Genomic DNA, 18059 nt, shown 5'->3' with positions numbered 1-18059 from the left:
CGTTTTTTATCAAAAAAACATAAGGCGTAACACTGCCGTTTTTTATCGGCCGTCATCAAAAAAAACATAAGGGGTAACACTGTCGTTTTTTATCAAAAAAAACATAAGGGGTAACACAGTCGTTTTTTATCGGCCGTCATCAAAAAAAACATAAGGGGTAACACTGTCGTTTTTTATCGGCCGTGATCAAAAAAAACATAAGGGGTAACACTGTCGTTTTTTATCGGCCGTCATCAAAAAAAACATAAAGGGTAACACTGTTGTTTTTTATCGGCCGTCATCAAAAAAAACATAAGGGGTAACACTGTCGTTTTTTATGGGCCGTCATCAAATAAATAATAACATGAGACACTGTCGTTTATCATCAAATATTGGGCGGCTTAGCTCAGTAGTTAGAGTAGTTGTCTTGGAACTGAAAGGTTGGTTGTTCGATCCCCAGCTCCTCATAGCTAGGAGATTCTAGTACAATTAAAAACCTAAGGGGTAACACTGTTGTTTCTTATTCCAAGTCATCAAATAAAACGTAAGGGGTAACACTGTCGTTTTTTATCGGCCGTCATCAAAAATAACATAAGGGGTAACACTGTCGTTTTTTATCGAAAAAAACATAAGGGGTAACACTGTCGTTTTTTATCGGCCGTCATCAAAAAAAACATAAGGGGTAACACTGTCGTTTTTTATGGGCCGTCATCAAATAAATAATAAGATGTGACACAGTCGTTTTTTATCAATGATGGGGCACCTTAGCTCAGTAGGTAGAGCAGTTGTCTTGAAACTGAAAGGTTGGTTGTTCGATCCCCAGCTCCTCATAGCTGGGAGATTCTAGTACGATTAAAAACATAAGGGGTAACACTGTCGTTTTTTTTCGGCCGTCATCAAAAAAAAAAAAAGGGTAACACTGTCGTTTTTATCGGCCGTCATCAAAAAAAACATAAGGGGTAACACTGTCGTTTTTTATCAAAAAAAACATAAGGGGTAACACTGTCGTTTTTTATCGGCCGTCATCAAAAAAAACATAAGGGGTAACACTGTCGTTTTTTATCGGCCGTCATCAAAAAAAACATAAGGGGTAACACTGTCGGTTTTTATCAAAAAAAACATAAGGGGTATCACTGTCGTTTTTTATCGGCCGTCATCAAAAAAAACATAAGGGGTAACACTGTCGTTTTTTATTGGTCGTCATGAAAAAAAACATAAGGGGTAACACTGTCGTTTTTTATCGGCCGTCATCAAAAAAAACATAAGGGATAACACTGTCGTTTTTTATCAAAAAAAACATAAGGGGTAACACAGTCGTTTTTTATCAGCCGTCATCAAAAAAAACATAAGGGGTAACACTGTCGTTTTTTATCGGCCGTGATCAAAAAAAACATAAGGGGTAACACTGTCGTTTTTTATCAAAAAAAACATAAGGGATAACACTGTCGTTTTTTATCGGCCGTCATCAAAAAAAACATAAGGGGTAACACTGTCGTTTTTTATCGGCCGTAATCAAAAAAAAAAAAAGGGTAACACTGTCGTTTTTTATCGGCCGTCATCAAAAAAAACATAAGGGGTAACACTGTCGTTTTTTATCAAAAAAAACATAAGGGGTAACACTGTCGTTTTTTATCGGCCGTCATCAAAAAAAACATAAGGGGTAACACTGTCGTTTTTTATCGGCCGTCATCAAAAAAAACATAAGGGGTAACACTGTCGGTTTTTATCAAAAAAAATATAAGGGGTATCACTGTCGTTTTTTATCGGCCGTCATCAAAAAAAACATAAGGGGTAACACTGTCGGTTTTTATCAAAAAAAACATAAGGGGTAACACTGTCGTTTTTTATCGGCCGTCATCAAAAAAAACATAAGGGGTATGTTTTTTTTGGCCGTCACTGTCGTTTTTTATTGGTCGTCATGAAAAAAAACATAAGGGGTAACACTGTCGTTTTTATCAGCCGTCATCAAAAAAAACATAAGGGGTAACACTGTCGTTTTTTATCAAAAAAAACATAAGGGGTAACACAGTCGTTTTTTATCGGCCGTCATCAAAAAAAACATAAGGGGTAACACTGTCGTTTTTTATCAGCCGTCATCAAAAAAAACATAAGGGGTAACACTGTCGTTTTTCATCAAAAAAAACATAAGGGGTAACACTGTCGTTTTTCATCAAAAAAAACATAAGGGGTAACACTGTCGTTTTTTATCGGCCGTCATCAAAAAAAACATAAGGGGTAACACTGTCGTTTTTTATCAAAAAAAACATAAGGGATAACACTGTCGTTTTTTATCGGCCGTCATCAAAAAAAACATAAGGGGTAACACTGTCGTTTTTTATCGGCCGTAATCAAAAAAAAAAAAAGGGTAACACTGTCGTTTTTTATCGGCCGTCATCAAAAAAAACATAAGGGGTAACACTGTCGTTTTTTATCAAAAAAAACATAAGGGGTAACACTGTCGTTTTTTATCGGCCGTCATCAAAAAAAACATAAGGGGTAACACTGTCGTTTTTTATCGGCCGTCATCAAAAAAAACATAAGGGGTAACACTGTCGGTTTTTATCAAAAAAAACATAAGGGGTATCACTGTCGTTTTTTATCGGCCGTCATCAAAAAAAAACATAAGGGGTAACACTGTCGTTTTTTATTGGTCGTCATGAAAAAAAACATAAGGGGTAACACTGTCGTTTTTTATCGGCCGTCATCAAAAAAAACATAAGGGATAACACTGTCGTTTTTTATCAAAAAAAACATAAGGGGTAACACAGTCGTTTTTTATCAGCCGTCATCAAAAAAAACATAAGGGGTAACACTGTCGTTTTTTATCGGCCGTGATCAAAAAAAACATAAGGGGTAACACTGTCGTTTTTTATCAAAAAAAACATAAGGGATAACACTGTCGTTTTTTATCGGCCGTCATCAAAAAAAACATAAGGGGTAACACTGTCGTTTTTTATCGGCCGTAATCAAAAAAAAAAAAAGGGTAACACTGTCGTTTTTTATCGGCCGTCATCAAAAAAAACATAAGGGGTAACACTGTCGTTTTTTATCAAAAAAAACATAAGGGGTAACACTGTCGTTTTTTATCGGCCGTCATCAAAAAAAACATAAGGGGTAACACTGTCGTTTTTTATCGGCCGTCATCAAAAAAAACATAAGGGGTAACACTGTCGGTTTTTATCAAAAAAAATATAAGGGGTATCACTGTCGTTTTTTATCGGCCGTCATCAAAAAAAAAATAAGGGGTAACACTGTCGTTTTTATTGGTCGTCATGAAAAAAAACATAAGGGGTAACACTGTTGTTTTTTATCGGCCGTCATCAAAAAAAACATAAGGGATAACACTGTCGTTTTTTATCAAAAAAAACATAAGGGGTAACACAGTCGTTTTTTATCGGCCGTCATCAAAAAAAACATAAGGGGTAACACTGTCGTTTTTTATCGGCCGTGATCAAAAAAAACATAAGGGGTAACACTGTCGTTTTTTATCGGCTGTCATCAAAAAAAACATAAAGGGTAACACTGTTGTTTTTTATCGGCCGTCATCAAAAAAAACATAAGGGGTAACACTGTCGTTTTTTATCAAAAAAAACATAAGGGGTAACACTGTGGTTTTTTATCGGCCGTCATCAAAAAAAACATAAGGGGTAACACTGTCGTTTTTTATTGGTCGTCATGAAAAAAAACATAAGGGGTAACACTGTCGTTTTTTATCAGCCGTCATCAAAAAAAACATAAGGGGTAACACTGTCGTTTTTCATAAAAAAAAACATAAGGGGTAACACTGTCGTTTTTTATCGGCCGTAATCAAAAAAAAAAAAGGGTAACACTGTCGTTTTTTATCGGCCGTCATCAAAAAAAACATAAGGGGTAACACTGTCGTTTTTTATCAAAAAAAACATAAGGGGTAACACTGTCGTTTTTTATCGGCCGTAATCAAAAAAAAAAAAGGGTAACACTGTCGTTTTTTATCAGCCGTCATCAAAAAAAACATAAGGGGTAACACTGTCGTTTTTTATCGGCCGTGATCAAAAAAAACATAAGGGGTAACACTGTCGTTTTTTATCAAAAAAAACATAAGGGATAACACTGTCGTTTTTTATCGGCCGTCATCAAAAAAAACATAAGGGGTAACGCTGTCGTTTTTTATCGGCCGTAATCAAAAAAAAAAAAAGGGTAACACTGTCGTTTTTTATCGGCCGTCATCAAAAAAAACATAAGGGGTAACACTGTCGTTTTTTATCAAAAAAAACATAAGGGGTAACACTGTCGTTTTTTATCGGCCGTCATCAAAAAAAACATAAGGGGTAACACTGTCGTTTTTTATCGGCCGTCATCAAAAAAAACATAAGGGGTAACACTGTCGGTTTTTATCAAAAAAAATATAAGGGGTATCACTGTCGTTTTTTATCGGCCGTCATCAAAAAAAACATAAGGGGTAACACTGTCGTTTTTTATTGGTCGTCATGAAAAAAAACATAAGGGGTAACACTGTTGTTTTTTATCGGCCGTCATCAAAAAAAACATAAGGGATAACACTGTCGTTTTTTATCAAAAAAAACATAAGGGGTAACACAGTCGTTTTTTATCGGCCGTCATCAAAAAAAACATAAGGGGTAACACTGTCGTTTTTTATCGGCCGTGATCAAAAAAAACATAAGGGGTAACACTGTCGTTTTTTATCGGCTGTCATCAAAAAAAACATAAAGGGTAACACTGTTGTTTTTTATCGGCCGTCATCAAAAAAAACATAAGGGGTAACACTGTCGTTTTTTATCAAAAAAAACATAAGGGGTAACACTGTGGTTTTTTATCGGCCGTCATCAAAAAAAACATAAGGGGTAACACTGTCGTTTTTTATTGGTCGTCATGAAAAAAAACATAAGGGGTAACACTGTCGTTTTTTATCAGCCGTCATCAAAAAAAACATAAGGGGTAACACTGTCGTTTTTCATAAAAAAAAACATAAGGGGTAACACTGTCGTTTTTTATCGGCCGTAATCAAAAAAAAAAAAGGGTAACACTGTCGTTTTTTATCGGCCGTCATCAAAAAAAACATAAGGGGTAACACTGTCGTTTTTTATCAAAAAAAACATAAGGGGTAACACTGTCGTTTTTTATTGGTCGTCATGAAAAAAAACATAAGTGTTAACACTGTCGTTTTTTATCGGCCGTCATCAAAAAAAACATAAGGGGTAACACTGTCGTTTTTTATCAAAAAAAACATAAGGGGTAACACAGTCGTTTTTTATCGGCCGTCATCAAAAAAAACATAAGGGGTAACACTGTCGTTTTTTATTGGCCGTCATCAAAAAAAACATAAGGGGTAACACTGTCGTTTTTTATCGGCCGTCATCAAAAAAAACATAAGGGGTAACACTGTCGTTTTTTATCGAAAAAAACATAAGGGGTAACACTGTCGTTTTTTATCGGCCATCATCAAAAAAAACATAAGGGGTAACACTGTCGTTTTTTATCAAAAAATCTTAAGGGGTAACACTGTCGTTTTTTATCGGCCGTCATCAAAAAAATCATAAGGGGTAACACTGTCTTTTTTTATCGGCCGTCATCAAAAAAAACATAAGGGGTAACACTGTCGTTTTTTATCGGCCGTCATCAAAAAAAACATAAGGGGTAACACTGTCGGTTTTTATCAAAAAAAACATAAGGGGTAACACTGTCGTTTTTTATTGGTCGTCATGAAAAAATACATACGGGGTAACACTGTTGTTTTTTATTGGTCGTCATGAAAAAAATATAAGGGGCAACACTGTCCATTTGTATTGGTCGTCATGAAAAAAAAACATAAGTGGTAACACTGTTGTCTTTGTCAAATAAAATATAAGGGGTAACACTGTCGTTTTTATCAAAGGAAACATGGGGCGTGACACTGTCGCTTTTATTTGGTCGTGATGAAAAACAACATAAGGGGTAACACTGTTGTTTTTTATTGGTCGTCATGAAAAAAATATAAAGGGGTAACATTGTTGTTTTTTATTGGTCGTCATGAAAAAAAACATTAGGGGTAACACACTTGTCTTTTTCAAATAAAACATAAGGGGTAACACTGTTGTTTTTCATCAGTCATCATGGGAAAAAAAACATAAGTGGTAACACTGTCCGTTTTTATTGGTCGTCATGAAAAAAAACATAAGGGGTAACACTGTTGTTTTTTATTGGTCGTCATGAAAAAACATAAGGGGTAACACTGTCCTTTTTTATTGGCCGTCATGAAAAAAAACATAAGTGGTAACACACTTGTCTTTTTCAAATAAAACATAAGGGGTAACACTGTTGTTTTTTATTGGTCATCATGAAAAAAATAATAAGGGGTAACACTGTCATATTTTATTGGTCGTCATGAAAAAAAACATATTTGAAAAAAAATGAAATTGTCCTTCTCAAATAAAATATATGGGGTAATACTGTTGTTTTTCATCAGTCATCATGGGAAAAAAAACAGAAGGGGCAACACTGTCGTTTTTATCAAATAAAACATAAGGGGTGACACTGTCATTTTTCTTTGGTCGTGATAAAAAAAACCGTAAGGGGTAACACTGTTGTTTTTTATTGGTCGTCATGAAAAAAAACATAAGGGGTAACACTGTTGTTTTTTATTGGTCGTCATGAAAAAAAACTGAAGGGGTAACACTGTTGTTTTTTATTGGTCGTCATGAAAAAAAACATAAGGGGTAACACTGTTGTTTTTTATTGGTAGTCATGAAAAAAAACATAAGGGGTAACACTGTGGTTTTTTATTGGTCGTCATGAAAAAAACATAAGGGGTAACACTGTGGTTCTTTCTTGGTCGTCATGAAAAAAAACATATTTGAAAAAAAAAAAAAATTGTCCTTGTCAAATAAAATATAAGGGGTAATGCTGTTTTTTTTCATCAGTCATCATGGGAAAAAAAACCTAAGGGGTAACACTCTTGTCTTTGTCAAATAAAATATAAGGGGTAACACTGTCGTATTTTTTTGGTCATCATGAAGAAAAACATATTTGAAAAAAAAAAAAAAAGTTCCTTGTCAAATAAAATATAAGGGGTAATGCTGTTGTTTTTCATCAGTCATCATGGGAAAAAAAACCTAAGGGGTAAAACTGTCGTTTTAATCAAATAAACGTGAAGGGTAACACTGTCGTTTTTTTTATCCATCGTCATGAAAAACCCATAAGGGGAAACACCGTCGAAATGTATCGAATAAAACATAGGGGGTAACACCAGGCATGCGGTAAGTCAGTCCGAGGGGGGGGTGCTGAAAGAGAGTCTATATAATGACGTCATAATAAATGCTGCGCAACATCCATTGTTTACAGAGAAGGGATGACGGGTGACGTCACATTCAGGCCTCCGCTCTGATAAACACTCTACTGGTGTCCAAAAAGAGTTCTGCCAACTAGCCACTGTTATTCACAAACGTTAGCAAGTAAACAATGTGGAAATTAGAGTCAACTCGGCTGATACTGTGCTGAATTTCACACACTAACAACATGCCGACAAGCCGTTGCGGTCCGGAATTATACACAGCTTCAGGAGGTTATTTCTAAAGGTTTACAAAGGAAAGTGACAATAAAAGAAAGCCTTAATTTTCATCCAGAGTTACGAGTTGGCTGATATGAGGAAAGTGACGGTTTCTCCGTCAAGTGAACCGTCCGTCTTTGCTCTTTTTTTGCCAACCAGTTTACGCGCGGGATTCCAGAATCAAAACGATAACATTCAACGTGTCTATTAATATGGCAGCAACATTTTACACCAGTTTTAGAATGTTCTCTACAACAGATGTTGAACACCAACATGCTTATGTAAAATCAGCATAGCACCATGTTCAGCTGTGGACAGTTCTGCGTTGTGCGTCATAGCCAACGTCAGCCTACACAGACAATGTTCTAAATAAAATGAAACGATCATATCATAAATATCATAAAAAGGGTGGATGTCAATAATTTAATGAAAAATCATGTTGTATGATAAAATTATACAAAAATAAATAAAAGTATTGATTTGTTCAGAAAACTTTCTCACTTGCAGTTACAGCCAGGGGCCGCCAGGGGGGGGGTGTTGCAGCACCCTAAGCACCCCCACTTCCCGCGTCGCTGGTCTTATCAAAGCAGCAGAGCTTACAACCATTGTAACGTGATGTCACTCAGTATTCAGAGGGTTTAGGGTTTCAGAATCTTTATTCTTTATTTTTTTGTTCATTTTCTTCCCAAGAACGCCAGGTTCTCCACTTGTTCTGAACCGGAGCGCTACAACACGACCCTCATAGCTCTCCTCCTGGGGATTCAGAGCTCTGCCCTTTGACCTCTGAACCCAGTGGATATGTTCCATGCAGTGATGCAGTCACCTGGGACCAACCCACCGGCTATGTGGTTAAAGATGCACATCAATGCCTCTTCCACCTCCAAGTTCGGCATACAGAGACTTCACACCTTCTACAGAGAGACTACGGACCGTATAAAGAGATTACAGACCTTCTACAGAGACCTACAGAACTCCTACAGAGACTACAGACCTTCCACAGAGACCCTAAAGACCTTATACAGAGACTACAGCCCTACAGAGAGACTTCACACCTTCTACAGAGAGACTAAAGACCTTCTACAGAGACTACAGACCTACAGAGACTACAGACCGTATACAGAGACTACAGACCTTCTACAGAGACTACAGACCTTCTACAGAGAGACAGACCTTCTACAGAGACTACAGACCTTCTACAGAGACCTGCAGAACTCCTACAGACCTTCCACAGAGACTACAGACCTACAGAGACTATAGACCTACAGAGACTACAGACCTTCCACAGAGACCCTAAAGACCTTCTACAGAGACTACAGCTCTACACAGACCTTCTACAGAGAGACTACAGACCTTCTACAGAGACTTCAGACCTCCTACAAAGACTACAGACCTACAGAGACTACAGACCTACAGAGACTACAAACCTACAGAGACTACAGAGACTACAGACCTACAGATACTACAGACCTTGTAGGGTAGACAAAGCCGCTGTTGTGCTTTTTATTCAGTGAACCCCGACCTTAAAGTGTAAACTGATCCTCTGCTGAACACAGACAACATTCAGTGGATCCTCTGAGTTGATTATCACCATTATGCTTTATTAACCAAACAGAAAAACAGTCCCTAACATGTACACAATAAACACAAGGACTCAAACAATAAAAGAACAGTCAATTACATGAACACAATAAATACAAGGACGTAAACAATAAAAGCAGCAGACATAACTAATTATAAACAGGTATGCATTACTAATCATAAACATTCTGCTGCTGTGTTGTTCCCATCAGAACACAAGAATCAATACTCAGTTTAAAGTCATCACGACATGATCAACAGCTTTTCCCAGACCGCTTGCATTATGAATATAATATTAAACCTGCTTTAAGTCAGGTTTCATGTTAGGCTTAAAAAGGCTCAAAATATAAACTGATATCAGAGCCGTGCCGTATGAAACTATTAACGTCTGAAAACATACACAGTATTGTAGTATATACATGTTTAGATTTACCATCAATCAATAATTAATCAACTTTCAGAAGAAAAAAGAAGAAAAAAGAAGAAAACGTACATGAGTACATGAATATTAATTACGAAACACAGAGTGTGTGTTTGTGTTTATATATAGATGTGTGTGTAGTCTGTGTGGGTGTGTGTGTGTTCATTGCAAATGCATGCGTGCGTGTGTGTGTTCATATCTGCGTGTATGTGTGTGTGTTTATATCTGCATGTGTGTGTGTGTGTTCATAACTTCATGTGTATGTGCGCATGTTTGTGTATATTTGAGTGTTTATATATATGTGTGTGTGTGTGTGTGTGTGTGTGTGTGTGCGTTTACATATGCATGTGTGTGTGTGTGTGTGTTTACATAATTTGTGTATTTGTGTGTGTGTGAGCGTGCGCGGGTGAGTGTGTTCATATGTACATGTATGTGTTCATATATGTGTGTGTGTGTTCATATACACGTGTCATGTGTGTTTATATAAGCGTTTTGTGTGTGCGCACGCATGGGTGTTTATGTGTGTGTGTGTGTGTGTGTGTGTGTGTGTGTGTGTGTGTGTGTGCGTGCGAGCATGTGTTTATATGTGTGTGTGTGTTTGCGTGTCTTAATATGTGTGTGTGTCTGTACATATGTGTATGTGTTTATATATGCATGTGTGTGTCATATATGCACACGCGTTTGTGTTAATATATGCGTGTGTGTGCGTTAATAGATGCATGTGTGTATTCATGTATGTCCTCAGACTCGGAGAGAGAGAGAGAGAGAGAGAGAGAGAGAGAGAGAGAGAGACTATAACTTACACAGTGTAACTTGAGACGCTGAGTCAACCTCAGCCCCCCATAACCCAAACGCAGGGAGGAGGTCCTCCTGGGTGAAGGAGGCCTGGAAGGTGTGGATGTGTGTCAGTGTGTCTGAGGACCCTCCACCAACCGGGGACACTCTGTAGAAGGACAGAGAGCCAGCAGGCCGGTCCAGATACACTCCTACTCTGGAAGAGTGAGGGGGGGGTAGACGTATGGCTGTTCCTCTACCGTTGTACATGGCAACGTAACAACCAACATCGCAAAGAAGACGCCAGGACTTGTTGTTCTTTCCAAGCTCGCTGTCTACACCCCCTCCTCTCCTTATGATTCCGCTGTATATCACTCCCATAGCAACAAATCCTACACACTCTACCTCCCAGTAACAGCGGCCAGTCAGACCCTCTTTACACAACACCTGGGGAGAGGACTCAAATCTCTCTGGGTGATCCGGATACGACTGGACCATTGCAACCCGCGTCACCTTTCTGTTGTCCTCAGACAGAGAGAGTTCTCTGTGGGCTGTGTTTGGGTCCAGTGTGAGTTCACAGGCATCTGAGGGAGCACAAGACATGATGAGCTGCTGAACCATTCCTCATCATCATCATCATCATCATCATCATCCATAGTACTGTTACTCTGGCATTCTTCCTCTTCTTCTTCACGTTCATCTACTCTACAAACATCAACTAACATAGAAAGACTAAATCATGTCAGAGCTTCTATAGTGGACTAGTGTGCTATAGTGCTATATATGTAGCACCCAAGTGGGTGCTACATATTGGTGGTGGTTAGTGAGGTCCCCCCTTCACTGTAGGCGTCTTTGAGTGTTATTAATTATTATTACTCTTCATGTTTAACCTCTGTTTTTCTTCTATTCCTAGTCTGTTTTACATAGTTTTGAATGATGACTATATGCTCTGTAAGGTGACCTTGGGTGTCTTGAAAGGCGCCTCTAAATTAAATGTATTATTATTATTATTATTATTATTATAGCTTTAGAAATAGTTGTGAACATTGTTTATATGATAATTTAAGTTAAACTTAAATGTATATCCCATGTGTGTGTGAGTGGCTGTCCCATTCAAACATTGAAGCCTAGAAAATGTATGAACTGAATCTTCTCACACAATATTTATAAAAACGTAGACATATTATACACCAAACCGTTCAACATGGTGAGCTTATTCCTCCAATATCTAAGCTATAGTCAATTTTTTTTTCAAGATATTAGACTTTGAAAGGTTCCAATACACATCCATTGTAATCCACCTTTGTAAACCACAGACTGAACCAGCTGAGCTCATATACAGGCTGGAAACTAACTGTTGGTACCATAGACCTGGTTCATACATACTATACATAGACATGTACACATATGTACACACAACGATACAAACAAACTAGACATGCATAACCATAGGGAAACATAGCTATACACATATAATCACAAGTCCACATGGGAATGACCGGACGTCAACTCCTGCTATGTGGATGGACTTTCCATCTCAATAGTGAGTGTGAGTTGTGATGAATCAAACAGACACTTACACTTCTTTAGAGCTGGTTTCAGCCTCCACACTCCACCGTGCTCCACACTGGGGGGGAATAAAAGTGAGAGCAGCATGTTGAAATATTGACCTTAATCATCTGCTGTCTCATCACGTTCTGCACCACATGAGTTACAGCAGCCTTTTCAAACCACATAACCTAGCAGCGGCTTAAATAGGAGACTTTATCCGTGAGTGGTGAGCTGTCCTCTCAATACCTGAGAGTGTCCAGTCTCCAGCATGGATCCTCCAGTCCAGCAGAGAGCAGCGCAGCTCCTGAGTATCCTGGATGATTGTAGCTCAGGTCCAGCTCTCTCAGATGGGAGGGGTTGGAGCTCAGAGCTGAGGCCAGAGAAGCACAGCCTTCCTGTGTGACCAGGCAGCCAGACAAGCTACACACACACACACACACACACACACACACACACACACACACACACACACACACACACACACACACACACACACACACACACACACACACACACACACACATACACACACACAATAATTATTACGTTTCTAGAGGTAAATCGGTTGAATGTCCTCTGATGTGGAATTTGTGGTGTAACTGTTGATTAAAACAGACCTGAGAGTTTCCAGTGTACAGTGTGGACTCCCCAGTCCAGCAGAGAGCAGCTTCACTCCCGAATCCTGCAGATCATTGTTACTCAGGTCCAGCTCTCTCAGACTAGCGGAGTTGGAGCTGAGAACTGAGGCCAGAGCTTCACAACATGTCTCTGACAGATGACAGCCATTAAGCCTGCACACACAATAAACAGAACATGGTAGGAACTGTGTTTAAGTAACTTGCATCTTTTACTGTTAACATAATGAAGGACGTGTTGAAAACTTTAATTCAAGATGTTTTATTACTTTAACTACATTTAGCCGTCACACACAATGTGAAGGCTGAATGTGTTTAGCACGGACCCTGAATAGGGTCTGTGCTAAACACGCCCCCCCACCCAAATAAACAGAGCATGTTAGGAACTGTGATTACGTTTTTAGGATGATTAAACCCAAAGTCATTTTACAATGATACAAAGTTAATAAACTGGCTCTTTAAATATTAAAGTTTGATTTCACATAGTTCATGAACAAATCATATCATTATACTTAAAAAAGGTTTCATGAAGTTTTATCGACTACCAGGTTTAGTTCAGTGCTGAATTAAAACGCAGCTGTATTGTGGCGCCGGTGTGATCGCTCTATTGGGAAGCACGACCCACTTAAGTTCCAATGGAGACACTCTGCTTTGATCAGAAAACTAAAACACTGGTTTGTACTTTGTGCAAAGTTTCATTGAAATGTCGCCGCAGCACTAGCACTATTCGACAGCCTGTGAAGAAATGCGCTATTCTGGACGACCCAGTGAAGAAAATAAATCCTAATTGGAGTATATTATCCAATCAGCAGCCAGTTATTATTAGTAGGTATTTTAGTATGTAGTAGGTAGACCCCCTATGCATTCAAAACATTAACAACTGATTTAAAATGGGTGAATCTGTTCACATGAATGGACACAGATTGATGGTACATGACCATGGACATTTTTCAATAAAGGGGGGCGACCACATTTGTTAGGGTGCCACCAAATGAGAAAGTTTGTTGCACTAGTAGAAAATGTGTCTTGAGCCCTGAGAGGACATATTAGACCTGTTAACTTCCTCTGATGTGGAACTTGTGGTGTAACTGTTTGACCATTATGTGAAACTGACCTGAGAGTTTCCAGTGTACAGTGTGGACTCCCCAGTCCAGCAGAGAGCAGCTTCACTCCTGAATCCTGCAGATCATTGGTACTCAGGTCCAGCTCTCTCAGACTAGAGGAGTTGGAGCTGATGACTGAGGCCAGAGCTTCACAGCATCTCTCTGATAGCTGACAGCCATTCAGCCTGTACACACAATAAACAGAAAAGTAACTTACATCATTTACTTTTAGCATATTGAAGGACTTATGTTGAAATATTTTATTAGATATGTTTTTATTAATTTAACTAATATGTACTATTCAATACATTCAATCTTTATTTTTATTCAATATTGGAGTTTTTTTGTAGCGTTTTAGACCTGTTTTGAATATTAGTTTGACTTTTTATTGTAGTATTATGCATTGTATGTAATACATACATCTACAGAGATTTTTTGTATATTAGGGTTACAACCAGAGGCGACAAAAGGGGGGGAGGGCTAGCGGGGGCTTAAGCTCCCCCTAAAAAGGCTTAGCCCCCTCCATGCCCCCCCTCCAAAAAAAACCAGTCAGTTTGTTGTGACAAATATAAATGGTAAAAATACGTTTTTAATAATAATGTGGCGAGCAGCACGTGAACGACCAGACGGGAGCTATAAGAGTTTGCAACTCTCGTGGCCCATACTCCACACGACCCTGAGAGAGACTTTATGTAACCGCACCACACACACACCTGAAACACACATCCTATCGCCCACAACCACGACTGCCTCGGTGCCGCCGACCCTCCCAGGATCCGTTGCAGCACTTGGTGACCACGGCCATGACAGCCTTTAATGTAATAATAATATATATATATATTATTATTATATTGTGGCAGACTGCAGGGAGGAGTCAGGGGACTGGTAGGTCTGTCAACCTGCTGGCTCCACCCCAAAGCCTTACATGGACTTTCCCCCTTTAATGAGGCAAGCCTGGGGATCATTAAGCAAGGGTACTTGGCTTAGAGGCGACTGACATGGGAAGCTAGGGCTGTTTTATCCAGGAAGGCTAGCACACTACAGGCAGGATCTGTGTGATCGCCTGGAAGCGCGCTACGGCCTTAGAGGAGATGGATGACCCTTTTCCCACCCTGGGGGTTTAGTTTAGTAGGTAAATAAACCATCCCTTTGAACTGCTCTCTGTGTTTTGTGTCATTATAGAGCGCCCCTTCCGGTAGACCCCCATATAGGACCTATGAGATCGTAAAATATGAGTGGGTTTCAATGGAGAGAAAGTAATTATTTTCTGGTCCCAGTCTTTTTATTCCCTCGATTACACATATGTTGTTGGTGGATTTAAATTATAATATTTCATGCAAAGAAAACAAAAACAATTCGCAAAGTTTGATAATGTTAGGTTTTGTGTGACGCCGCTTTGTGAACTAAAACCCCTCGTTGCTCTCGACGTGAATGATATACATAGGACATGCCGATCTCTCTTCTCCACCTCAGCGCTTTTTTCCAAGGGGAGGATAACAGCATCGAAAGCGGTGAAAACCATTACAAGTTGGGGCATGTTTCGATTTTCAGTTATGCCGATGCAGATTGTCGGTCTTCTCCACGTCAGTCGCAGGGAGCGTGACGTCACATACGAGACGCGCAGTCTTTCTCATTGTATTTTCTCTACAGCCTTTAACTTAAAGGTTGGGTATGGAATTCTCTTTTTTGGCCATTTTTGCAAAATTACTTGAAATCCTTCATAACCCACTTACAGCCACTGAGTTAGAAGTACTGAAAATTAAACAAGTCAATCATCTGTGGAAGGGGCAGGGCTCGAAAAACTCCAGCCAATGATTTCCAGACCCATCGATTGGCATTGGCCAGTAAGTACGTCAATCAAACGGTCTTACTGCACTCCCCCGCTCCCCACGCGACCCCTTTGTGCATGTACTCAAAGCTCGTGACCCAGAGCAAGCTTCTGTTTGTTGTTATCCTGCGGTAGCTACTGGAGCTAGCTAACTAGCTAATGGCTCGCTCTCATGCATTTGTGTTCGCTCGTGCATGATTGCGCGTCAATGTACTTGGAATGGGTGGAGTCAGAGTCAGCGTTGAAGGAGAGGGGGTAGGACCATTTGAGTTGTGTATTTTCAAAATCTGCTGGCGTTTCACAAATCCCATACCCAACCTTTAACAATTGGTTGGGTACGGTCAAACTCTTTACGTGAAAAAATATTATTTGGACCCACACAAAACATATGTGTAATCAAAGGCATTTAAGGACTGGGATCAGAAAGTAATACATTTCTTTCCATTGACTCCCATTCTAATTTTCCTCACCCAGAGGTCCCATGAGGGGTCTACCGGAAGGGGCGCACTTACGAGCTCTATATCTATTCAACTTGGTGGCGTGGAAACCCCACACCCACCGCTACAATATGAAGACATCGGACTGACTTATATGTAAAGAAATTGAACTATGAACGTAAGTGACGATGACCGTTGCTGCTTGTTGTTTGATTTGATTGGTTGATTTTCATCTTGTAGTGTGTAGTATTATTTCCCCCGTAGCTCCCGCAATCATAATTCTTTGGTACTAATAAGTAAATGTTTAAATATCATTTAGCTGGGCGATCTCTAGAGAATAAAGTACTCTCATCCCTTGTCTCTAACCTCTCTCTCCTTTTTCCCGCTCAATCGTGACCTCTCCCACTTTCCCCAGATGACCCTGAAGTGTCTTTATCAACCCATCCTATTGGTTTAAACCCAAATCGTCTATGTAACCAAACTACTGAACAAGGTTAAAGTGTTTAAAAATAGTGGGTTATCTTTGATTAATAATAAACGTGTATTCATGAATCTATCAGTATCAATAATAACTTATTCATACATAAAGCTACATATTTAAATACAGCTGTATTTAATTCTTTCTTTCATTATTTCATTATTTCAAAAGCTTTTGAGTTTGACTTTTCAAACTGGTTACACTAGCCTGGCTCCCCCGCCCAAGAACTTCCGCTCAATTTTAATTTCCCTTCAGTACTAGGTCTGGGTCTGCGGTATGTTAGGCTACGTTTACACGAAGACGGTCTGAACAGAAGACGCAAAAGTGGCGTCGCGTCTTCACTTTTTATTCCGCGTTTAGACAAGCATTTTCGGTAGGAAATCTGCGTGCATACGGTGACGCAAAAGTGTGTGGAATTCGATTGAGTATGCATGCCAGGCGGCAAGGTGGTGCTGTGATACACTATCACACAACACCGCCATGTCTGAGCGCATGCGTCAAATCTTCCTTCTCTTATCCGTGCCGCAAATACCAAAAAGATCCTTCTCTGTTCAGTAATACTAGGGTGACCAGACGTCCTCTTTTTCCCGGACATGTCCTCTTTTCGAGACCTAAAAAATGCGTCCGGCAGGGATTCCAAAAACGTCCGGTATTTTGCCTCGTCGCAAAAAAAAAAATATATATATATTATTGTTATTATTATCTTTTTATTTTTTTTTGCCTCGTCGCATATTTGTGTTTCTGGGTCTTTCACATAACCTACTTGTTATTACCATTGTATATGTCTATGGTTATTACGGCCTTCCAAGTTCTGGAAATGGTATCTCCCTTACGTTCCACCTTCTTGCGCGAGCTGACTGTAGAGAGAGTCTGTCATTGGGCGACGATCTCATGAGAAGGTGCCGTGTATAGACGGAATGAAACCCCCACTGAAGTACGTAGGCTGACGATACAAACCTCCCCCCCCCCCCCCCCCCCCCCCCCCCCCCCGTCAACAATGTTGCCCGGGGCGCAATTGGACCTAGGATCGCCACTGTCCGCAGCCATGCCTAAACGTAAATGTAAGTTCACGGACGAACTAAAGAAAAAATACCCATGTTTTCGCCCCCCCCCCCCCCCCCCCGCGACGAAGTGTCCTCTTTTTCACAAACTCAAATCTGGTCACCCTAAGTAATACTATCTGTACATATCCTGTACATTTCGTGGAAAGACTCCTGTACGATTGTTCCGACGCATGGAAATAATCTGACATGTTTGTTTATTTCTTTGTACTGGCACATGTATGTCACGTAAACGCGTACGCGGCGTGAGCAGATCTGAGCAGTGTTTTGCGTCTTGGCAGTGTAGACGGAAACGCTACGGCGGAGCGTTTTCAACTTTTGCCCCTCTGGAGGGTGGTTTCAGATTCACCGTCTAAACGAAAAGCACTTCCGATAAAATATTTTGTTGTTTTTACCCGCAAGCGTCCTTCCGGGCCTCGTGGGTTTTCTCCGTCTTAATTGTCTGCGTCCAATCAGCGAACAGAGGGAGAGGCTGAGAACAATGACCAAGTCAGCTCTCGTTGACAGACATCTTCATGCCAGTGTTTGGTTTGTTTACAGCCTGCGCGCAACGTGATTCCCAGCCTAACGTTAGCGATTGGTTATGGCAGATCCAGAGCGGCACTGGGCAGATCCAATAGTTTTAAACTTCAACAGACACCCGCCTTCATGTGAGTTAACGTTTGTCAATTGAGTAGGTCCAGACTCTCTGT

The 18059-nt window shown here is 39.8% G+C and overlaps 1 protein-coding gene across 6 annotated transcripts in view; it reads right to left on the bottom strand.

The window, feature by feature from the left end:
* Window positions 1-4123: 4123 nt before the first annotated feature.
* The window catches only part of LOC130372436 (NACHT, LRR and PYD domains-containing protein 3-like), a 30056-nt gene continuing 16120 nt past the window's right edge, over window positions 4124-18059 (bottom strand). For 3 of the 6 annotated variants that reach the window (XM_056578435.1, XM_056578436.1, XM_056578437.1), the window contains exons 12-16: window positions 13575-13748; window positions 12443-12616; window positions 12072-12245; window positions 11855-11901; window positions 4125-10858 (exon numbers count right to left, since the gene is read on the bottom strand). In XM_056578435.1, the coding sequence (XP_056434410.1) occupies window positions 10293-10858; window positions 11855-11901; window positions 12072-12245; window positions 12443-12616; window positions 13575-13748 (1135 nt within the window). In that variant the 3' untranslated portion in view covers window positions 4125-10292. Of the gene's footprint in view, window positions 10859-11854; window positions 11902-12071; window positions 12246-12442; window positions 12617-13574; window positions 13749-18059 lie in introns of all 6 variants that reach the window. The other 3 variants (XM_056578438.1, XM_056578439.1, XM_056578440.1) reach the window with 2 other exon arrangements.

Source organism: Gadus chalcogrammus, chromosome 19 (genome assembly GCF_026213295.1).
Source record: "Gadus chalcogrammus isolate NIFS_2021 chromosome 19, NIFS_Gcha_1.0, whole genome shotgun sequence".
NCBI classification, from domain to species: Eukaryota; Metazoa; Chordata; class Actinopteri; order Gadiformes; family Gadidae; genus Gadus; species Gadus chalcogrammus.
Note: the sequence above shows the minus strand (reverse complement) of the source record. Positions and strands in the feature narration are given on the sequence as shown.